The sequence below is a fragment of the Megalops cyprinoides genome, chromosome 20, assembly GCF_013368585.1.
Source record: "Megalops cyprinoides isolate fMegCyp1 chromosome 20, fMegCyp1.pri, whole genome shotgun sequence".
NCBI classification, from domain to species: domain Eukaryota; kingdom Metazoa; phylum Chordata; class Actinopteri; order Elopiformes; family Megalopidae; genus Megalops; species Megalops cyprinoides.
In genome coordinates, this window is record NC_050602.1 from 26889538 (window position 1) to 26913704 (window position 24167).

The following is a 24167-nucleotide window of genomic DNA, read 5'->3' on the forward strand; positions in this document are numbered from 1 at the left end:
GTTGTAAATATGTATAAAAATGTGCAGTTCAATAAAGTAAATATTTTAACATTCATGTATTTCTTTGGTTTACGGTGCGATTGCTGGCATTTTCTGGACTTTAATACCATGAAAAGACCAAGTCAGCCTGTACAGGCACAACACATGTTTTCCATTTTGTTAAAAATTAACAATCATATAACCAACCAGGAGTGGGGGACTCGGCCTTTCAGACTTGCTTTTAAATCAGGTCCACTGATGATGGCTTTCAATACTGCAAGCGAGTGTATACTACTACAGAATCAGAAGGTGATGACGTATGGAGACATTAGATATTAGAGCATATTTTAATTGGAACGGTACACGTTTACCTTTTCAAGGTTCTGCACACATTAAACAAGCACAAACTTCAGGTGATGCTCTGTTCCAGTTTGCCATCATTTGGTGCTTAAATTGTGTGACCAAAAAATGTCAAAAGCTTGTACACACAGTTCTGTTGAAACCTTGCCCTTTTTGCACAGAACATTCAGCAGTCCTTTGAGATGGTAGTCCTTGTTAGGACTGAAGCTCTGAAAAATATCACACTATATAAGTAAAATACAGCCTTACCAAAACACACTTTAACACTGATCACTGTTCTAAAAGAACCTTGAAGAAAAGTCTACATGAATGATTCCTTTTCAAAAAAAAATTTCCTATCCACACAGGACATTGAAAGCAGCGAGGACACCTTTCACCCTTTTTCAAACTCCAGAGCTGAGGAGAGCAGGTAGAGCAGTGATTTAAGAAACAGAACTAATGCGTATTAACTTTTTCACTGAACAAAGGCAGTTAACACCATTAGGATACATTCTCCCTCTCAACCAGTTGCCTGAAAGGATCACTGTACAACACCATTGGTCCATAAGTTAGGATGCCATCTGCTGGCCACTCAGTATGACTACATGGTACAGTACATACAGTTTATGCATCTTAGGTGTCCTCTCCAAACAACACTGAAGGAGCAGCAGGTGTGAATAAGAGTGAGCTCACCATTAAAGGTCTGAGCACATAAAAATGTAACTATCAATATGCATGCATTAAAATATTAAAACTAATCTGCTGAACAAAAAAAAGATAATATAATCATATATAATATGAAAACACCACTTATAATATGATAATATAATGATAAATAACATGATGTAAATGTGTAGTGGAGTGATTATCGTGTCTGACCCTGCTCTGCTCCCCTGGGGTCAGGTGAGGCAGGGCTGTGGTGGTTGGTCTGATGCTTGTATTACTCCAGGGGGATCAGGTGTGTTTGATGTTAGAGCTGTTGTTGCTCCTTTCTGCTGAGATCAGCTGTTTGAACCGTGCGTTTGTTCCTGAGCTGGTCTAACATTCCTGATCTGAGAGGCTGAGGGGCAGAGTCTGAGCTGCTGATGCAGGGAGGCTTCAGACACAGTGGCTGAATGTGGGGGTACCTACTGCACCCCCAAACACACCTGCCCGCACACCCAATGCCCTGAGCTGGAGACCCCGCCCTCATGCTGCTGCCAAAGGGCACCTCCAGGTACAACGAGAGTGCAGGTGAATCCACTCACCCTGCCCACAAACTGCCACCCACGTTCCCAAATGGCATACCCAGATACGGTCAGATCTTTAGGTGAAAGGTCAGTGCTAGCGTAAACCCAAGGCTGGGATTAACTTATCAGAACAGCGACCAGCCTGCTGATTGCAGGTGACTTTAGATGTGGTGACTGATGGCAATTCCACACTTGCTGGAGGAATCAAGGTTTTTCCAAAAAGTCACCCTCAAAAATCACCCACCCCTACCGTCCTTGAATTAAGAGCCATTCCCTCCCAGCTGCTACAGCTCGGGCCATTTCCTCAGGCTGTAAAATCATCATCCTCTCAAAGTTTCAGTTTATTTCTCATGACCGAAGCTTCAGATCAACAGCAAAAGGAACTCAGGGCCATCAAGGCAGGAGGTTTTTTGATTCTTACCCATAAGGAAAATATGGTGAGGTTTTTAATTCCTCCACAGCCTGTGATCTTGTGATTGAATCACAGCTTTATTAGGGTGAATACAGGTTTCTCTGCCAGCAATACAGGACACCGCGAACATGTTGGGCAGAAGAATGTGTTCCCTCTCAATCCATAGCAATACCAGAATTATCACATTTTCGCTTGGGAATATTTATGCTCTCTACCCCTCCATCTGTTGTGAACATCTATGATTAGGGAATTAGTGCTTATTTCTAGATATTTAATTCCACTGTAAGCTCTCAAATAACTCTTGCTATTTTTGATTAACACAACACCAGAAAAATACATGTCTGGAGTATTATATTTTAGAAATGAGTGCCGCCTTAGCTACCCCAGCTGTAAGCATCACCTTGTTGAAAGGGCAAGCATAGCAGATAATAAAAAATTCTCTGAAAATAGTCTGCTTAAGTCTCATTTCATTCATATGTGTGTTAAGGTTTATTTTTATCTAGAGGAGTAACTGCAATCGCAGGTCTGTGAATCTGTAAATCCGCATTGTGGCTGGTGAGAAAAACAGAGATGCTGTGGAGATTCTGCCGCTTTGCAGAGATTACATGCGTAATGCCTGTGTGGTCGGGTCATCCTCGATACGGGGAGCATCGGGGTCGTGCGCTTTTGCATTTGGTTCAAACTGAGGCAGAAGGACGGCAGCTGTGGGGCCGATGAGAAGGGCTGTGCAGGGGTTTTGTTCTCAGTCTTACTGTCAGATGCACGGTAAGATCTCAGCACTAATCTGCTCTGTTACATAAGCAAAGTTTCCTGAAACACGAGCAATGAAAATATGGCCGTGCGTTGCTCATAAGGGAAATGCCGACAGGAGTAGAGTGATAGAATAAAGGAGTGCACTGAAAATGGACAGTACGTCCATTTTTCTATTGTCCCGGTGTTTTCCATATAACTTGACCTGTCTGAAAACCAATGTCTGAGATTACAGAAACAAATAATGGAAAATCCAGACGGATCTTAACTGCCCATAAATATCCAGCTCTATTAGTCGGGGTTATGTACAGTATGTCAGATACATAAAAATAAGATGTCGTCCTGGATAATGGCTTCCACCATGCAAATGAAATGAAGTAGTGTAGAATGATTGGATGGTGGAAGGTCACGTGATGTTTTCGAGTCACTGAATGCATCACTGCATCTGCTTTTGTTGTTATATACACTGCTAACACTTTCTATCGCTCTGGCAGTGAAAGCATTTAAAGTTTGCCTTGAAGTGTTGTAATAAACTTCACAAAAAGTTACACCTGAGAAAGCCACCTAAGCGAGTCTTACTTCCACAGATCGACCGTCCGGCTCTGACCCTGGGTCAGTGAGTGGATTAGCGCAGAGGCTGAGGAGAGAGCCAGCTTTCCGCTGCTTCGTCAGGAGACGCTTAGCGTGCTAATTAAAGCCCAACTCGGAGCCAGGAATAGCCACGCTGACAGGCAGTCAGGCAGCAGGGCTGGGAGAAGGTCTGACACTTCTACGGGACAGACACACTTCCTGCTGTGGAGGACGTTCTCCGGTTGGTTTAGTCTCTGTCTCTGTGCAAAATTATGAGAAAAATGACATGGGGATTTCAGGAACATTAACTGGTGATTACAAGCAACTATAGATAGATAGATAGATAAATAAATTAATAAATAAACAAAATAAAGGCACTGTCATCTTTTGTTGACTGCCTGTGTTGTTAGAAAGCCTACCCTGACACCAGAAGGTTGTGGGTTCAGTCGTCGGTCTTCCCGGAGACTTCCTGTTTGGCACTCAGTATTAGATGGATTGGTGATGGGACATGAGGGGCTGGTGCCCTCTCCAGGGGGTGTATGTGTACACTGGATGCTTCAGGCCACAAAAATGGGAACAAGCTTTAATCCTCTGAGCACCCCCCCCCCCCCCCCCCCCCCCCCCCCCCCCACACACACACGCACACACACACACACACACACACACACACACACACACACACACACAGCTTTACCTCCTCTGACCTCGGGTAGAGAGTCTCTTTGTCCATAGTGCATAACCATGCAACAATAATGCAATATTTGGTAATTAAATAGTGTTTTATGCAAAAACTGCGAAATAATTGTGAAATGGGGAGGAGATAAGGTGGGAAGACCATGTCAACAAAAGTGAGGGGGACCTAAAACAGCACATTGTATGTGCAGCATACCTATGAACAAATTTATATCAGCTCTGTTGCTGGTACCAGTTTCCTAAAACAAGAAAGCCACACATTACTAAAGCTACACAGTGAATCAGAGTGCATACTGCCTGAAGCATCACTATCTTACCTGATCAGGGGAGGTGTAACCGGACGCCCCTGTAGCAGCCTGTCCGTCAGGGAGGTAACCCAAATCTGTCACCTGAGTCAGTGGCGTCTCGGTCCGAGCCTGGCCAGCAGCCGTCCCAGGGGCCCGGGAGGCACCGAGCAGCATGCTCATCCTCTCCACCCACACCACACTCTGAACTGCTGGGGATGGGAACCCAGAGGGATGAGCAGGGAGGTCCCAGAGGACCTGAGCCCCGCTGCCTTCAGGCTCCACACCCACAACTCCAGGAAGGCTTGACAGATGTTCTGCGGAGGGGTAGCGGGCAGAGCTGTCTGACCTTGTTAGCCCAGAGAATCTCCCTTTTCACAGGTAAGAAAGGACCCCTCACTGTCCTCTTACTCCTGAGAACAGCATGTTTACAACATCTCACTTTATGAGCATAATGCATATTCATGGACACTAGGATACAATTTACTAATTTTTATGGGTTTATAGTTATGTGTGGGAAGTGGTTTTGTTTCACAACTAATTTTCCAAGTCACTGTTAACAAATAAACTAATGATGGAGTCATATAAGGTGGAGTTTAGTGTAGAGTCGAGCAGAACAAAGTTAGTATGTCCTCAGCAGAAAAGAAGGAATGAGAGGAAAATAAAGGTCAGTGGTCTGTAAAACTTTTGAGCACAAGTGGAGCCTCTCCATTTCCAATGTCAGACTGTGTGTTTTGATTATTTTATTTATTTTATTAACACCTGCCTGCCAGATGGTTAAAGGCGTGTTTGGGATTGGGTGAAACGTGATTTGGCAGTGGTCATGATGACTGTTCAACGGATCCGTTAAGGATCTTTCGAGCACGTGCAGGAGCTGTGGAGTGACGCTTGAGACATCAGGGACAGGTGCCGGAATGTCCCTCTCCAAAGTACTGGCATCTCTTACAATCTGTATGGTTCGCAGTACCATTTCCTGTTTAAACAGGTCGGTACTCGCATCGTGCGCGGGTTCACCGGCCAGGCAGTTAACACGATCGAACCCTTGACATAAAATCTTTCAATGCGAAAGTTTGTACTTGGAGCTTCAGTAACCCCCGCCTACCACGGATCGACTGTCCAAAGCAAGCATGGGGAATGAAATCCAGATTTGGCACCTAAATCTTTTTTGATTACTGTCATGATACGGAAATGGAATGGAATCCGTATCGGTAATCACGTGTTGCACACGCGTACAAACGCCTGGAAATTAAGATGTTTGTCCATGTGCGCCGCAAAGAATTAATGTTTAGATTGTAGACAGCGTCTGGATTACTGATTGGTGGAGAGAGCCCAAGCCTTAGCAACGTGCCCTTGTGTAGCGATTGGGCGCATGGTTACCAATCCACGTCCCTTTAAAGATTTTTTGTGATGTCCGCTGCGGCTATGGCAGGGAACGGGTTTGATCCGAGAACTTATGCATGAGTGAGAAGTGAGAAGAAGGATTCGCCTTTGCAAATCCCCCAGGGACACGAAGTTCGTCAAAACTGCATGAATCACCGCCGGTGGAGAGAGGAGAGACGCGTTCCGCGGCTTATCTCAGTTCTCCAAGGTGGAAGTTTCTTTAGGAATGCTCATATTATTATGTTAGCTCCCACGATTGTCGATGAACCGCGATAGCATTCGCTATCAGAACATTTCACACTTATGTCGACTTTTTTTAAAATGTCAGACAATAGTCTGACAGGAGCCTCCGAATTTATAAAAGGTAAGTTGAACGAAACAGCAGTAATGGTAGCTACCGTTGGTAGCCTGCTAGTGTAAATATTAACTAACCAGTCTGGAATGTTTAGCCAGTAAGTTAGCTAGATGCACTAGCTATTTAAATGACAAGCTTCTAGTCAGTGCCAAATTCGTGCCCTTTCCTAAATAGATAATGATAGCTAGGATATTAGCTAATGACAGCAGCTCGCTAACTAGCACTATAAGACGCCAGTCTATGCACCGCATTCAAGAGTGTGGCTAAGCAGTTAATAAACAGGTGACAATAAATACAGAATTACCGTTAGCTGATCATTTTTCTAGGTAGCTACCCTCGTTTTATTAGCTATCAGTTATTTGTCACCCATAATTCTTTTTTTCTTTTTTTTTACAGATCGATTGTACTTTACTACTCTGAAAAGCAAACCAAAAAGCACGACAAACACGCATTATTTCTGCACAGATGACGAATTTGTGTATGAAAAGTAAGTTTCTTGTCTTTCTCCCCTCACTTTTCTCCGCTTTTCGATAACACTCGGTCGTGCGCGACCGGGGGGGCTGCTGCAGTTTTGTCAATTTAGCAATTTTAGAGACATTTAAACGTTCAGATGACATTTTCACAGACGTCACTCGCTAGCTGCTTAGATAAAACATTACTCTACATGCTTTCTGCAAACAGACATCTAGTTAATGTGTTCATCACACCAGTGTGTCTGATAAACTAATGTCCAGGAATGTTGGAACACGCAAAAGTATGTTCCTTCGCAGCCCGATTTCGGCGACTTCTGTGGGGCAGGCTGGCGACTTTCTGCTCGGAAGAGTTTCTGTGCCGCGGTCGGGCAGTAACATCAGCAGATGCTGTAGAAGTTGGCTAACAAAACGAAGTGAAAGGAAGTCATCTCAGTTTGGCTCAGAGAGGCACATTGCTCTTACGTGATCGGTTTTTCTTAAAGGGCAGTGGACATTGAGTGTTTTGAGAGCTTATGAAAGAGCAGTAAGATTCCCCGGTGCTTAAGCACGTGTTTTTATCTTGTAAATCTTGAACGCTGGATATTTTCTTAACCGTTTTACCTATTTATGCAAATATAAGGAATTAAACAAGTCGTGTATGTTGTCAAATAATCGAACATTTTGATGTGTTCACTTTGGTTCTACAGCTGCATGCAGGAGCTGTTAGTGTTGATTAACATTGATTTAATCATTTTTGTAGCCCTCTCTCTGTTCTCCGTCTTGTCTAACTGAACCGGTTTGATTCCCGTGTTTCAGCTTTTATGCAGATTTTGGACCTCTCAACCTGGCCATGTTGTACAGGTACTGCTGTAAACTCAACAAAAAGCTCAAAGTAAGTTCTGTCTGTTTGTGTCTTTCTTGCCGGTCAGAGTCACTAGTCACTTGCACTAAGAGAGTGTTTTTGGGCTATTGTGTCACACCAGTTCATAAAGAGCGCCACTCACGATTGCCTCATTACACCGCTTTTTGACGTAATGCCCAGGTTTAAAATGACACATAATAATATAATAATAATAATAATGAACTGTAACCTATGTAAGTCGCTTTGGATAAAAGCGTCTGCTAAATGAATAAATGTAAATAATACAACAGTATTCCCCTTCAGTAGATCTTACTGCATTAACGAAGTAATGAGGATATTTACCATTTCAGTTGAAGCCTTGCAATTGTTGAAGTGTGAGAGAATGAGTTATACTGCACATATGTAACAGAATTTCACATTTATTTCCAAGGGTTTATCTCAATCACTTTTTGCAAGGGTCAAGGGGAATTATTTTTTATTTGTCTTGTTTATTCTCATTCTGTTTTTTTATTCTGTCTGTTATTAGTGCTCTGTAAAGAGTACTACACAAAACACAAGTTGGGTTTTGATATAACATGCACTAATGGTTTGCACACATGTATGTTATCAGCGTAACATTTTACATATAGCCTGTGTTTTAGTTTTTAGTTTTTGGCTGAGAAAAGTGTCTACATTTCTTTGAGGTAGATTGTACTACATGGATACATCTCTTTGTTATTCTTCTGCACATTTTGGGGAGGTACTCTTCAGGTCATGTTTTGGGAAGTTCCCTGTAAATAACTTAATACATAACATTGAATCAGATGAATGCTTAGAGGAAGGGTTTTACTTTGAATCTCTCTTTGCTTTGGCCCTGTCAAAGCCAGGGCAGCATAGGTTTCTGCCCTTGCACCTGATCCCTGCACCACACAACCTGACAGCTTTAATTCCACGGCAGTTCAGAGTGACCTCAGGTAGAAGCAGTGACCGTCCTACACTCAGGTGTTCACTGCTGGCCTGTTATCTTCCTTTAATAGCACCTGTAGCATGCAGTTACAGTAGCACAGGCCGGTGGAGGATGCGATTAGCGTGTTTTGCGGTAGCCTCGGCAGGGAGGCTGCTGCCGTTGTGTGGAGCAGAGCGCTGAGGTGCGGAGGAAGTGGGAAAGGTATTATGCAGTCTCACAGACTGTGTGTAAAGCTGGAGTGTGGCTGCTGTGCTCTAAGCCTCTTTCATGCATTCAAGTTCAAAGTCGCTGTTGTTGTAGGGAGGCGATGAACAGGGCGGAGCGCTTATCTTTTCGAAAAAAGCTCAATGTTCTACAGCCATGTCTTATTTACCCCCCCCCCCCTTGTCTGCAGTGTTTACTGTGGGTTGCCATGGGGACTGAATTCCTTTGAACTTGTAGCAGCCCACAGAGCAGTGCAGACAGTTTAGAGGGCAGTGGGGCTGGAAGCAGCCTGGTCTGTGAGTGAATTTCAGGCTTTGTAATTCTCGCGTCAGTGTGTCCGCACTGTCCGTGTGCATGGTTACCTTCACTCGTCAGCATTCACTGTTGACCTTTAAACTTTGATTAGCCGAGTCGCCCTTGGAAACGGATTTCGGTGCCTCTGTTTGGTTTGAGGTCTGCTGGAGATTGTTTGCTGTTAATTTGGTGAGAATTCCCTAACTAAAGTGGCAGTCTGTGTCTACAGTTTCTAATTTGAGAGGTGCCTTACACACACAGCAGGTGCTTACCTGAATTGCCTGAATAAATACAGATGTAAAGAACCGTATTATAGAAAATAATAACCCGCATGATGTCACCATGAGCATCGGTCAAGTAGGTGAGGGTTTTACCAGGCAGCCAAACCACCCAGTAACTCTGCCCTGTGTGATGGCTGAAGTTAAGTGGCTCGGGGGTTGGTTAGTATGTGGATGGGAGACACTCCTGGAGGAACCAGGCCGCCGCTGGTGGTGGGCCTTGTGGCTCAGCAGGCATCTGCCTTCCTCTGTGACCCAGCAGTGGAGTGGCGGCACTGTGGGAGATGGCATTTTTCGTGGGATGTGTTTGCGGACTGCTCACTGAGAGCAGAGGGTTTGTTTGTGTCCTGGCCAAATTCCCAATCTGGCTCTCCCAAGCCGCCTGTCTAATCGTGCCTCGCTTTAATTGGCTAAATAAATCCCTCGCTGCTATGTGGAGAGTGCTCTGGTTGAGGTGAGCTGCCTCCCTGTACTGTAAAACGCTCTGAGATCCATGGCTCTCCATTCTTATTAAATTCATAATTTTGTGCGGAATTGTGCATGTATCCAGCATGATACACAGAGCTTTGAATATCCATTTATACAGCTGGATATTTGCTGAGGCACACAGGTCAATTACTGCCCTGACGGTTACTACAACAGTGTCCATTCAGCCAAGATTCCTCAGTACTAACTCCACATTATTGCACCAGTTAGATAATCACTGTTGGCATGATGTGTGTGTTCACAGCTACAAATGGGAAGTGGTTGTGTTTCCTTTGATTCTAGGTCAGCATCACCAGAGAAGGGAGCAAATGGATTTTGATGCTACCAGTGTCAGTGTGTGATTTTTAAAACACGGATTAATTATTATTTGTTGATTTGACTGCTGCGCATGGACTGTCTTTAGTAATAGTTTTGCTCTTGTTTCCTGCAGTCGTTTTCACTGTCGAGAAAGAGGATTGTTCATTATACCAGCTTTGATCAGCACAAGAGAGCAAATGCTGCGTTTTTAATCGGTGCCTATGCGGTGAGTATGTGTCTGTGTCTGTAATCTCTCCCCCTCTGTCTGACCTGCATGGACCTTTGGCCTCTTTTTGGTCTCACCACAGTGTGTGCTTTGTGTTTTTTTCCTGAGTTTTGAGTTGCAAACTTAAGCAAATACAGTTGTACTCTCCTGCAACAACAATAAAAGTTTGCCAGTTGCTTTAATGACCAAAAAATTGTGCATAAGAATTTGAGATGAAAAAAGAGATAGATAGGTATTGTATTGTATTGTATTGTAGGTAAGGAGAGAGCATACTGCTCTCATACAGCATGCAGCGGAGTTGAAACAGGGAAAAGGTGATGATTTTGTGTTGTGATGTCATAATGTAAGGAATGTAATGTAGCTTCCCAGAATTCCACATTTTTCTCACCCCCTCATGCTTTCCTTGCAGAGGTGGAGCAAACGTTCCAAAATAGGTGAAAAGGAACAGGTGCTGACAGACACATTTTCCCTTTTACAGTGCTTATGCCTTCGGAATTCCATTTAATCAATGTGCTAAAGTATTGCTAAACTGATTTTTGACGTGTGGCCTGGCAGCGGGTATGAAATCATTTACCGTTTTCCTTTGTGCTGTCCCTCTGTCTATACCACTCACCTCTCCACTCATCTCTCTCTCTCCGCTCATCTCTCTGCTCTCTCTCTCCGCTCATCTCTCTGCTCCCTCTCTCTCTCTCTCTCTCTCTCTCTCTCTGTGCTCCTCTCCCTCTCTGCTCTCATCTCTTCTTCCTCTCTCTTCCCTCTCCTCCCCTTCCTCCTCTCCCTTGCTTTCTCTGTTTCTCTCTTTCTTTCTTTCCCTCTCTCTCTCTGTCTCCCCCCCTCTCCCTCAGAAGTGCGTGGTGTAAGAGGTGACAGATAAAGGCTTCTGTTGTGCTGTCACAATGGTCCTTTTCAGCAGAACGCCACCGGCCATTTCTGAACACATCCATTCATCCTGCTCCCTCACACTGTGGAGGGGCCTGTCTGAGCACCAGGGTGTCATTAGTCACTGGATTAGGCCCATTTCGTGCTTTGCTTCAAAGGCTTACCATAAACCCTGATGTCACACTGTTGTCTCCTGAAATATGGGGCAGGGGTGTGACAGTGGGTGTGGCCCTGAGGTTTGGTGGAGAGATTGGAGACCGGATGCTGTTAGCCACACCTGTGTTGTGAAATACCTTGTTCCGATGAAATGGCACAGCATCTAAGAGGCTAAAGCAGGTCTGTGACTCATAGCCCATCCACAGAGGGTAGCACCACACACACACACACACACACACACACACACACACACACTCACACACACGCACACTCACACACACACACACACACACACACACACACAAACACACACACACAGCATTCCTGTAGCACAGAGGGAACGTACTGACCGTTCTGTTGAAATGTCAGTCAGTGTCAGCAAATGGCCTGATCGGATCTGTCAGGGGTTCTAAAGCCTGTTCTGTGTTTCAGGTGATCTACCTGAAGAAAACACCAGAGGAAGCTAACAGAGCTCTGATGTCAGAGTCAGCTTCAACATATCCTCCGTTCAGGTGAGAGGGGTGCACAGTTTCTCCTTTCACACACCTGTGTGTTTAATATTCAGGTGAGGGTGTTCGGTCTGATTGGAGTGTGTGATTTTATCTGCATTTTTGCCTGGATTTGTCTGCATTTTGTGTGTCAGGAGTCACTGGCTGCCACATGCACAGCTGTGAAGACTAGCTCGGCAAACTAACCTAAATCTTTAAACGTACAACAGGAGATTAAATGAGTTTTGAAAAAGAGAGGGAAATAGTTGAGGGTATATATTAAATTAAAATTGTACACAGACTGTATGAGGTTGCGTATAGTTCCCTTGGGTTAGAGTTTACAGTGTGTGTAGCTGTGCTGCCTTATGTCATGGTATCTTCAGATTCTGTACTTTTATTCACCAGAATGTGTGTGTGTGCGTGCGTGTGTGTGTGTGTGTGTGTATGCGTGTGTGTGTGTGTGCGCGTGCGTGCATGCGTGCGTGCGTGTGCATGTGTGTGTGTGTGCGCGTGTGCGCGTGCGTGCGTGTGTTAGGAATAGAGAGGGGATATGTGAGTAAGAAATGTCTCTGAGTTTTATGTGAGTGGAGATGTGTAAGAACTGTAAAATGATATATACTCATTTGAACATTGTGATGTCATAAAGTTTATGTGATCAGTGGGAAAATGAGAGCACGTGTTGCCTTTAAAATCAAATCATGTGTAATTACTGATGTTTGTTTTTAAAGTGCGCAAGTTGTATGCTTCCTGCTTCCTCTCTGTTGCTGTATGTGACAGTTGGTTGAGGAGGTGACAGGAGGCTGGCTGTCCCTGCGTTAGTAGAACGCTCTGCTGGCTGTCAGGACAGGCTGTGACTGCTGTCCTGACTGCGCGAGCACGGCCCCACCTTCCACAGGGCATGGCGGACTCTGCCCCCAAACGACCCCAGCGTAATCCTGGCCCACTGGGTGGCATTTAAAGCCTGTCCCCTCTGTGACTCAGCAGATGCTTAAACGGATAGGCCTGCTTTCGGAAAATAAACAAAAAAATGTTCAAATATTGGTGCTGCATTGTGAGGGGATTGTGCTGAATCATCTGTGGGTGTGTGTGCTTGCACATATATGTGCACGCATGTGTGCGTGCATGCACATTTTGTGGGGGATGGTTTAGGGACACACGATGTTACTTCGATTTCAGTCCTTAGTCTGTCTTGAATCTTTTGGTAGCATGTGTGTGTGTGAGTGGAAATGGAAAAGGAACACAAGAGTAGAAAGACAGATTAGGAAGAGAGAGAGGGAGAGAGACAGAGAGGAAGAGAGGAAGTGGAAAAGAAAGAAAGACTAGAAGAGGGAGGGAGAGAGAGAAAGGAGACAATGTGCTGGCATGGTGGGAGGAACAGAAAGAGAGATGGAGGGAGAGGGGGTGAGAGGGAGAAGGAGAAAGGGAGTGGACTGGAGTAGAAAGAGATGAAGGAGAGAGGGAGGGGAGACGGAGAGAGGAGAGGATGTGCTGACGTGGTGGGTGGAAGAACAGATCCTTTCATCCAGCTCTTGTGGATGAGTGAGTCCTGCAGCACAGTGGCCAGCCCAGCTGTGCGGCCCATCTCCAGTCCCTGCTCTGAAGAGCGTCTGTGTGGCACTGCCAGATCCCTGAGGAGAGACAGAAACACTCAGACAGCCTCAAACGCTTCCTGTAAATGATTCGCTCTGCAGCCTGATTAAAACACACACATATTCATGACCACTTTGCTGCTGTTTTGGTTTTTTGTTGTGGCAACGTGCCATAGGAGAACAAAAAAAAACCACAGACAAAAGCAAGCCAGAAGACATGTATGAGTACATTTGTATGTCTGCTAACTGCCGATAGTGTGCTTGTGCTGAAGATACACAATAATTAGCTTACCAAGCTGGAGTAGAAAAAAGCCTTACCTTCCATGCTCCTCTCTCTCTCGCTCTCTCTCCCTCCCCCCCTCTCTCTCTCTCTCCCTCTCTCTCTCTCTCTCTCTCCCCCTCCTATGTTGCACCACAAGATCCTGGTAAGCAACACATGTTATTTTTTTAGACGTTTGGGGCCATCAAGCCACTGGCCAGCCTGGCCCCCAGGGGGCGCTCCTGCTCCAGTGTAGGCTGAGCCCCACGGCCAAGTCATTTTCCGTTACTCAGCGGCAGCCCACATCAGTGGGACAAACTGCTTCATTCTGCAGGGGGTAGGGGTGGCTGTGCCTCCTGGTGCATTGTGGGACTTGTAGTGTGAAATACAGCTGTGGTTGGCATGCGTGTGCATTGGAGCAGTGCAGGCACCTCGCCCCACTCCTACGTGGGTGCAGTGGTTGTCGTTGCGGTGCTGACGGGCCTAAAATGCAGAAATGGCAATTTCTAAAATGGGTGGAAAAAAAGCAAAAAACCTGGCTGGTGGAAATAGTAGTGCGTCCTCAAACAGACCTTGCTCTCAGCTGAGAACTGTCTCATTGTGGAACTGTACACATCCTGTCCCCGTACTGTCGCTGTACCTACTGTATGCACTTTTGTAAGTCGCTTTGGATAAAAGCGTCTGCTAAATAAATAAATGTAAATGTAAATAGTCAGGCTCCAGGATCTGTAGCTCTGAGCCAGGCAGAGTGAGGCAGATTCCAGTGCATCTGAAGTGCAGCATGTGTTTCTGGAATATCCTTTCCCCCTCTCTTGGCTGTTGAAATTCCTCCTTTCTGTATATGTGCCACATATCTGTGCGCCCTCCCACTGCTGAAGATGTGTGATGTGTCTGTATAGCGTCTAGAAAGAAGACCAGAGGAAGAGTTCAACAGCTGTCTTGTAGGGGATAAGAAGATATAATCTGGAGCAGCAAACTTGAAGGTTTAGTGCACACGTGGTGTTTAATGGAGCTCAGACACACGCATTCTGCACAGATAATCACGGATAACAGTGACCATTAGAATGGCGTATGTGGTGAGAGGGCACGGGATTTGACCTCTCATGCAGAAAGGTTTTAAAACGTCTTCCAATCAGGCCAGGATTCTGTGGTCAAACCATTTTTTGGTTTTTGATTTCTGTGCAATAAAACGAAGCTGCTCACCTTTTATCTGTTTTCTGTTGAGGAGGAGTGAAGTAAGCTGTAGTGCATTAATGTGGCTCTTTTTAAAGTCATTTAAAGTCATTCTCACTACATCGTTTTTACTATCCCTCTTTAAATACACCTCTTTTTGGCTTTTTAAAACGGTCCATATGTTGCCGTACAGCTAGTGGCCACTGAGAAATGTCTCTGTCAGACTCTGAACGAGGCCGAGTGCGGCTGTCTATGTCTGAGTGTTCACCGGCCTGGGAGACTACCTCTGTTGTGCATTCACAGAGGGATTCACAGGTCCAGTCCTACATTCACAGAGGGATTCACAGGTCCAGTCCCACATTCACAGAGGGATTCACAGGTCCAGTCCCACATTCACAGAGGGATTCACAGGTCCAGTCCCACATTCACAGAGGGATTCACAGGTCCAGTCTTACATTCACAGAGGGATTCACAGGTCCAGTCCCACATTCACAGAGGGATTCACAGGGCCAGTCTCACAGTTACAGAGGGATTCACAGGTCCAGTCCAACATTCACAGTCATGTTTGTGTCACCATCACAGACAGCTGAGAGAAAGGTTGTGGAGAAGTGAGCGGAGAGTGTTTGACCTCGTTTTGTTTAATTAAGCCCATCCATTATGCAGTCGCTGAGAGCAGCGTGTAATTCAGTAAGTGGCGTTTTGGGGTGAGCTGAGAGTGTGAGTGTGGACAGAATGTAAAGTATCTGCCGAGACGCAGGCAGCAATGGGAGCCGACCGTGTATCCAGGGCGAGGGACTCGGCCATCGAGGACACCCTGCAAAAGCCTGACTAACAAACATCCCCCTCTCTCTCTCCCCCTCTCTCTCCTTCTCTGTCCCCCTCTCTGTCTGTCAGGGATGCCTCTGTTGGAAACAGCACATACAACCTGACCATTCTGGACTGTTTACAGGGGATCCGTAAGGTAAGAGATGCTGAACCAATGAAGCGGCATCGTTTCCTGTTGGCTGTGTTTTAAGTTATGAAATGGTAGAGCGGTTTGTGTGCGGCACCTGTATCACCTGGCTGTCTGCTAGGGCAAACTTGCTCACAGAGGGGAAAAACTCCTGTATGTATCCCTCATCGTTAGTGGAGATGAGCAGTTCTGAGTGGAGATGAGTGGAATCATTAGCAAAAGCACTTTGTTCCCACACAGATGTTTTCTGAGGGAAAAACACACGGGGTTTGTCTGTCACTGACTCACAGCTGGCCAGTAGGAGACAGTTACTACTGGCAGATAGGAGTCAAAGTCACAGATATTTGAGTTTAAGGGTCCACCTTACACCTAAATTCATTTTAATAGACCCCACATCATACACCCACCCTCACACCAGCCAGACCACCCAGTTGACAGGAAGAGAAACAGGTCAAAGAGAACAAGACCACACAGGTAACAAGGAGAAAGCCATCAACAAGACAAAGACTAAGCCATCAACCAACAGATACCAAGGCAAAATTTTTAGAAATGCAAAAATTTGTGATCCCTGCTTGAAGCCTGCTTCGAGATGCTGTAAGCTGCAGTCATTTCTGACGCTGTGCACAGTGCTCAGTTTGCACATCTCTGTGCACTTAAGCCTGTTAAGAACACTTGGATGTGATAAATTATATTATATAGTTATATGATAAATTATATTATGTACGATATATATATACCTTGATAAAGCCCCCATTTCAGACCTGCCCTTCCTCCTCTCTATCACAGGCACTGCAGTATGGCTTCTTTGACTTCGAGACGTTTGATGTAGACGAGTATGAACATTACGAGGTGAGTGCAGTACAGAACCGTTCTGTGGAAATTACGGTCAGACTGCTGGTGACACACCAGTTCAGCGAAGATCTGCCTAAGAGGCCATCTTTTAAAAGTAAGGGGGCTTACATGAGAAAAGCCTCATACTTACCAAACATCCTCAAAACATAAAATGTTAATATGTTTCCTCTCTCTGTGTTTATTCCTTAGCGTGTGGAGAATGGTGACTTTAACTGGATCGTACCAGGGCGGTTGCTGGCCTTCAGTGGACCCCATTCCAAAAGCAAAATAGAAAACGGTGAGGGAGATTTTCAGTTTCTCCAGCCAATAAGGACAGGCTGTATGGTTTTGTGCCGAAGTCTGTCGGGGAAATAAGTGCAGCATTTACTCAGTCAGCCCTGCTGCATTGTGGGAAGGCTGTGTGCCAGCGTGCTCGGGTATTGCAGATACACAACACACAGGGCCAAGTGTTTGCGTGTTGGTTCGCAGAAGTTTTGCGTTTGGGAAACTAATAATGTTGGCATAGCAGCTCAGTCACTGCCTGACATGCGTGAACCTGCATACGGTTTGTGTTTTCTGTTCGGTGTTGAAAGTCATCAGCTGTTTTGCTCTTGTGTCTCTGATACACTAGCTGTTCCATAAAGGCTGTCCTCACTTATACTTTTCTGTTTTGTTGCCGTTATAACCCTGATTCCAGTCTTAATTTCTGGCTCTATAACGGGTCGCATCATGGCTGTGTCAGCCAGAGTGGAATGTCTTCAGCTTGGGTGGGTCATTGGGAGAGGAGAGATGCTCAAGCTCCTCAAACAGGAAATTATGTGAGCTGCTGTTGTGAGGACTTGATTTTTGTACAATAAAATGTGTAAAAGCTTTGCACAGGATTTTAAAGGAATATCTAAGAAGCTGCTAGAGTTGGCAGGATTGGAATACAAATGGTTTATTTTGCTAACAGTGGATAGTAGAAAGAACACTGGACAGGGTTGATTCACTGTGTGTATCCTGGATGTCTTTATTAAATTCCTCTTTTTGGGCGCATGTAATAATCACCCAAATGTGACGGCTCCCCCTTCCCTCCAGGGTACCCCCTGCACGCCCCAGAGGCCTACTTCCCTTACTTTCGAAAGCACAACGTGACCACCGTCGTCCGCCTCAACAAGAAGGTGTACGACGCCAGGCGCTTCACCGAGCGCGGGTTCGACCACTACGACCTGTTTTTCGAGGACGGCAGCACGCCCAGCGAGCTCATCACCCGCCGCTTCCTGCACGTGTGCGAGAGTTCGGCCGGCGCGGTGGCCGTGCACTGCAAAGGTGAGGCCGGCCGCAGTGCCCACAGGCTGCCACACGAGGGCCGTGTTCACTCATAACTCAGCAGCTGTGGGGGTCCAGGCAGTGTGAGCTAATGTGTGTGTGCCCGCTGTTTTTCCCTCTGGTGCGAGCAGCTGGGCTGGGCCGAACAGGGACTCTGATTGGCTGTTACCTGATGAAGCACTACCGATTCTCGGCGGGGGAGGCCATTGCCTGGGTACGGATCTGCAGACCAGGATCCATCATCGGACCACAGCAGAACTTTCTGGAGGAGTAAGTGGAGGAAGAGCCCTGCTCTGAAACGGGGGTCAGGGGTCGGGCAGCTCTGAGAGCCTGACAGGATGTGGCTTGGTTCTGTGAGGTGGAACAGAAGTAAATCCAGTCGTAACACAGCAGCAGTGCCTCCCTGATTATGCAGCACTGAAATCATCTCACGAAATGAGCCTTTGTGTTGTACATTGAAATTAGCTGAAAGGAGAAATCATTTCCAAATCTGTGATTTTATATGATGTGCAGTTTCAACCAGAAACTGTTGGTAAACACCAAAATCAATGGAATACAAGATATTCGTGTTTCATAAGGGATGGACCTGGTGTTCAAGAGGGAAGAGGGGAGTTTTACTTCACAGGTAGCTGTGGGGTGTGAGACCACAGCCCCTGAACTGACCGCCCCCCAGGGAGCACTGTTATTCAGCTGGACACCTCTGTCCTCCCCAGAGTGCAGTCACACAAAGGTACCATCTGCACCGATGGTGAACAGCCAGGAACCTCTGTGCTAAAAATGAAACACATCCTCTGTTAATGCTGAGACCAAAAGCTGTGTTTCTGCTACACAGTACAGTTTGTTTTAATTACTTTCTAACAGAAACAGTTTCTTTCCTGTGAGAAAAACGCTTTACATGCCTTGCAGAGCAGCAGCGCCCCAGTGGAGAATCAAACCAGCAACCTCTCGGATACAAGCTCCTTCCCACTGTGCTACACACCCGTCCCACATAGTTTGAACACTCAACTCCATTTATGCAGTAGGGAAAATCCCTCAGGAGCACGGTCTCTCAGACTCTGCTGGCACTGGGAGCAGTAGCCCTGTGGAAATGGGAGTTCATTCCTCTTTCCATGACAGATTTCCCCTTTTTCCTTATCACTGTGCAGCACAAACCAGAACCACCTGCTATTGTCAACAAAGTACAACATTTTGTAATGAATGCATTGCCAAAGGGCCTGTTGGAGTCACGGCACAGAAATGCCAGGTACACGGCTGTTCATTATTGTTCGCACTGGTTGGCTTTCGGTGATGCCTGTCTTCTGTTTTAGGCACAAAGCCCTCTGTTTATGAACACAGTTCACAAATGAGGCTTGATCAGGAGCCTGGACCTTGAATTTGAATTGTTCTTCCCCCTCAGTTAAATTGTCAGTGCGTAAGCAATCTGTGAGGAAGGTGTTCTTAAATTCCATCCAGTTGCGGGCTTGGGTCCTTTAGGTCATCCACCAGCTCCATACTTGGCCCCTCAGTGCAGTTTTTTTAGGCTGGAATTTCCAGTGTTTGCTTGTCCTTTTTCTTCTCAGTCACCTCATGCCACTCATTGTAGAGAGAGCAGACAAACATGCTTTTTCGCCAAAAGACGTGTTCTTTTCACACCACGGTCGGTGTGAAATGTCAGTGACATTCAGGACTTCTGGAGTATCTAAGCACTCTGCAGAGACAGGAATCTGATATCACTCTGCAGGATTGGAATAAAAAATTACGTGTCAAACACGTTGCGCAGACAGTGATATCTGATATTACTGATATTTGGTGTAGGGAAGCAGTAGGAAGTTTACTTGGTTCTCATGGGCTTTGACTCAATTTCCTCTTTCCATTGTTCATATCTGTGCTGAAAACATTCCACCCCTTCTTGCTCCAGTTGTTTCTAAGAATGAGGCCTTAGCGTTCTAAAATCTCTTCCAAACACGATCTCAGGCCTCACTCTCTGTTCACAGAACTGTCTCATCAGTACCTCACTGAACAAAAATCTTTGGTGCTTTTATTTTTTTTCCACTCGTCTTTTAGTTTTTCTGTAAAATATGCACTTATGATATGATTCTCCCAACCAACAGCTTGTCTAGCTGAACTGAACTTCTTCTGCTCATCCACACCTCAGATGTTTTAGGAGTCCTCCGTCTCTGGACACACAGGTTCTGCAGGAAGGCTCTTAAACTCTCTCCTGTCAAGCTAACTCTCAGCTCTACCCCTTGTAAGTCAGGTGAAGGAGCTTAAAGGGGAAACACCTCAAAATCTAAATATGGAACTCTACCAGTGATCATTCGGTAATTAGACATAAGCAAAATATGACTTAATAAATGACAAAACTTCAGCAACAAGAGAGCTGTCCTGGTCCTCGTGAGACTGATTTCCTCTGTGAAGATGCCTGAGCTCACAGAAGAGGTGTCTGTGTCACAAACCTGGACCACACTCTGCTGCAGTTACATGTTAGCATAACTCCATGTGCAAGTAGAAGGTGATGAAATGAATTTTAATTTGTTCTCCTGATGCCATCACTCTCTTCTGCTCTTTCCCTGATGTCTCTGTCTGCCCCACCCTCCCCTGCTTCTGCCCTGTCTCTTCCCCTTCGCTGTCCCTGCCCCGTCTCCACCCTGTCTCCACCTTCTCCCTGCCCTGACTCCACCCTCTTCCGACCTCTCCCCGCCTCTCCCCGTCCTATCTCCACCTTCTCCTTGTCCTGTCCCCGCCTCTCCCCGCCCTGACCCGCCCCGTCTCCACCCTCTCCCTGGCCTATCCCCGCCCCTTCCTGCCCCGTCCCTGCCTCTCCCTGCCCTGACCCCGCCCCATCTCCACCCTGTCTCCACCCTCTCCCCGCCCCGTCCCCGCCTCTCCCCGCCCTGACCCGCCCCGTCTTCAGGAAGCAGGCAAGCCTGTGGACGCAGGGAGAGGTACACCGTTCCAGACACGCACAGCATCAGCTGTTGACCTCACAGGGCGTGTCCCGCCTCGTATCCGGCGTGCAGGACCTGACTATCAGACCCCACACCTGCCAGCCCCGCAGAGCGGAGCACGCCGAGGAGGTGAGGGCTCGCCCCGAGCACCTTTGCTGGACAGGTGTGCTAAAATGGGGTCTTAGGCAAGGTTTACTGACCTTACCTTCTGCAACTGATTGTCTCTGGAATAGAAGGTGAGGCAAGTCATCACATTGCATTCATTTAACATACAGTATCATCCAGAGCAACTTCCTCTGCAAGAGAACAGAAGTGGATTCATTCAAATTAATTGAGCAACAGTGTCAGACCAGTGAGTGTGAGCACAAGACCATTCAAGCACTACCACAAGTTAACTTGTGCTAACCTGAAACTAGATAGCCCAGAGAACTAAAGGAAGTCAAGTACATGCACTACTGTATATCTCAGTGTCACAACATCACAGTATCGGTAACACCTAGTGATACCACAAGTTAATAAGCGACACGTAATACTAGCAGCAGGTGCTAGCAGGTGAGTTACCTGACCTGACTTAAACAGTTAAGAATGAGGCAGGGCCTCTATGGCCCAGGTTTAATAACATTATGATAAGTGGATCTGATGGATTTCTGCATCCTCAGACAGCTTCTGACACCTCCTCTCTCTCTCTCTCTCTCTCTCTCTCTCTCTCTTTCTCTCTCTCTCTCTCTCTCTCTCTCTCTCTCTCTCTGTCTCTCTGTCTCTGTCTCTCTCTGTCTCTGTCTCTGTCTCTCTGTCGCCGCCTGCAGGATGAGAGTGGGCGCGACAGGCTGCTTCTCACTCAGGGAGACAAACTGCGGGCGCTGAAGGGCAGCCGGCAGCCCAGGGCAGCGGCCAGCAGAGCCCACAGGTACCGTCACCGCCCCGCCCTCAGCGCAGGGCACCTGCTGTGTGCTGCTCGGGTGCAGCTGGGAGTGTGTGATGGAGCAGCTGAATGATCACACGTCCGTTCACTTTCAGGCCGGAGGAGGAGAAGGTGCACAGCAGGGGCCAGGTCTTCTCCAGGTAATCTCACCTGTACCCCTCTCTGGGTGTGCACCTGTGTGTATGGATGTGTGTGTGGGGAATCACTGCTGTCTGGATGCCAGTGTGCACTTACTATGGGTCCTGGTGATACAGCTGCTAAAAGCAGCACTCGCTCTGTGACTTACCTTGCAGAATGAGACTCAGTCACCGTGGGCCAAACTGATGTGATTCTGAGTGGTTGTTGTGAGTGGTCTGTTCCAGCTGTACAGATCAATGTAACACTATCGGCTTTTGCTGTTGCGTATCTATAAAGGTGAATCACATTTAATAAGTAAAAAAGCTGAGGAGTGACAGGGGTCTAGCAGAGTAATCAGTGCAGTTACACGCAGATTATCTCTCTGTCTGCACACCGAGGGGCAGTTCCTGTGTGGGCTGGTAAGGGCAGTCTGGTGTTTTCGTGTGCTCTCCAGTCAGACGGACTGCGGGGGAAACGGTCAGGCGCTCAGCTCTGCCCCCAGGTCCTCTCGAGCGTCTCCGCACGCCTGCCCCTGGGAGACGCGCTCCTCCACCTCCGCCCCCAGCCTCCGGAGGTAGGCCATCTATCGCCTCTCTGCCCCCTTCCTCTGGTGCTATACCCCACCCCCCAACACCACCCCATCTCTTCCTCTTTGAGTGGAATTAGATGACTCTGCTGATAACACACACGCTGTCCGCAGTCCTCTCCTTCTTTAATTCTCTTCACTCAGGTGTAAGCTGTTTTTGCAGACAGCCGGAGGCAGGTAGAAGTAACACGGGCTGTTGTGTTTTATGGCTAAACAGCCATGTGTCACAGAGAGGGCCGAATCTGAAAATAAACATAACAGATGTGATAAGGCTAATGTCCACCACGGCGTGTTTTTTGGGTTGATTGGGGGGGGGGGGGGGGGGGGGCACAGCACATTTCCTCCCTCTGTTCCTCGCTGCCCAATCCACCCAAAAATAAAACCCACCACACTGTCTGTGTGTGTGTGTGTGTGTGTGTGTGTGTGTGTGTGTGTGTGTGTGTGTGCGTGCGTGCGTGTGTGTGTGTGTGCGCGCGGGTGTGTGTGTGTGTGTGTGCGCGCGGGTGTGTGTGTGCGCGTGGGTGTGTGTGTGTGTGTGTGTGTGTGTGTGCGCGGGTGTGTGTGTGTGTGTGTGTGTGTGTGTGTGCGCGGGTGTGTGTGTGTGTGTGTGTGTGTGTGTGTGTGTGTGTGTGTGTGCGCGGGTGTGTGTGTGTGTGTGTGTGTGCGTGCGCGTTTGTGTTTGTGTGTGCGTGTGCGTGTGCGTGTGTGTGTGCGTTTGTGTGTGTGCGTTTGTGCGTGTGTGTGTGTGTGTTTGTGCGCGCGTGTGTGTGTGTGTGTGTGTGTGTGTGTGTGTGTGTGTGTGTGTGTGTGTGTGTGTGTGTGTTCCTGAGATTTAACAGCAGAATGGAGGGAAATTCCCCCTTTGCTTATCACTGATTTCGGGTGGGCCCATGGGAACTGGCTGTCCCTCCGATTTCCCCTGCCTGGCGCCTCCTCCAGAGGACGACCCGTTACCTGCATCTCTGAGGACCAGGCTTTCAGTCCTGCAGCCCTGCTCTGATACGACATCCTGACTCCAAAATGTTGGGTGGGGTTTCAGTCTTCAGCCACATCAAACAAAAGCCCCGCTGTGCCTCGCTGTTAGGCAGAGAGATGGATTGTGGGTGGTGGCTCTGCGGCAGACTGGTGACCTGTCTGAGGGCTGCACACAGGCCGCCTTCTGGCACAGTAATCAGGAGGATATCAGGCCCTGAGCCAGGAGGTGTGGGGAGAGTGCAGGGAAAATTCCATTCTGTCCGTGCTGGCTTCTCTCTGCCTACGTAACTACTGACCACCGCCAGCCTTTTGCCTGTATGTGTAAGAGTTCTTTCGGCATTTATCACCTTTAATCTCGGTTGTTTTTGATGTTTTTGCGTATTTTCCCTCTCTCTGTCCCCAGTGGTCCCTTCAGTCTGAACGCCTTCAGTACCAGAGCAGCTCTTCTGCACTGATGCCAGCCTGCAACATGGGTGGAGTCTGATCCGCAGATCCGCCCCTCGCCCCGCCCCACCGGCCAGGCCGGGACACCACCTCCCATCTCCCGAAGGAGGGAAACGAGGCGACCACAGAGGAGGCAACAGGACCACAGGGCACAGTCTGGGTGTCTGTACAACCCCGTTCCCAGAACAGTCCTCACACCGGATTCAGGCATGGGGTTTGGGGGGGGGGGGGGGGGTGTCTCAGGGAGGTGCACAATAGTGGGTGTGCCGTCCTCTTCCTGCCTTGGATTTTCCTCTCTAAAATTCTCTGGACTAAAATTCAAGTCGCCCAGGTTCCAGGGGGTACAGTTTGACTGGAGCGATGAAAGGCCAGGTCCTGCTCTGCAGCTTTGGGGACGTCCACACGGCACTGTCCTCAGACCAGTGTTAACACCAAACAAACGTCCGGTGTCATTCTTCCTCATCAGTGCTCATGAAGAAAAACTGTTTAAAATGACTAATTCATATTTTTCATTGATGTTAATTT

At 47.3% G+C, this 24167-nt stretch overlaps 1 protein-coding gene across 1 annotated transcript; it reads left to right on the forward strand.

Annotated features, from left to right (window-relative positions):
• The first annotated feature begins 6402 nt into the window (after nt 1–6402).
• Nucleotides 6403–23695, forward strand: LOC118795436 (dual specificity protein phosphatase CDC14AB-like). Its single transcript, XM_036553898.1, has 14 exons — nt 6403–6478; nt 7260–7335; nt 9944–10036; nt 11504–11583; nt 15475–15541; nt 16319–16381; nt 16574–16661; nt 17441–17671; nt 17803–17941; nt 20565–20727; nt 21405–21505; nt 21616–21660; nt 22092–22211; nt 23602–23695. Exons 2-14 carry the CDS (start codon nt 7294–7296, stop codon nt 23651–23653), a joined length of 1284 nt encoding a protein of 427 aa, XP_036409791.1. The 5' UTR covers nt 6403–6478; nt 7260–7293; the 3' UTR covers nt 23654–23695.
• The last annotated feature ends 472 nt before the right edge of the window (nt 23696–24167 follow it).

Excerpts from the sequence above, each read along its gene's own strand:
- LOC118795436 (XM_036553898.1), top strand. The coding sequence starts at position 7,294 with ATGTTGTACAGGTACTGCTGTAAACTCAACAAAAAGCTCAAA. Across the intron at positions 7,336-9,943 it reads AACTCAACAAAAAGCTCAAA|TCGTTTTCACTGTCGAGAAA; the intron begins GTAAGTTCTGTC and ends TGTTTCCTGCAG. Across the intron at positions 10,037-11,503 it reads TTTTAATCGGTGCCTATGCG|GTGATCTACCTGAAGAAAAC; the intron begins GTGAGTATGTGT and ends TCTGTGTTTCAG.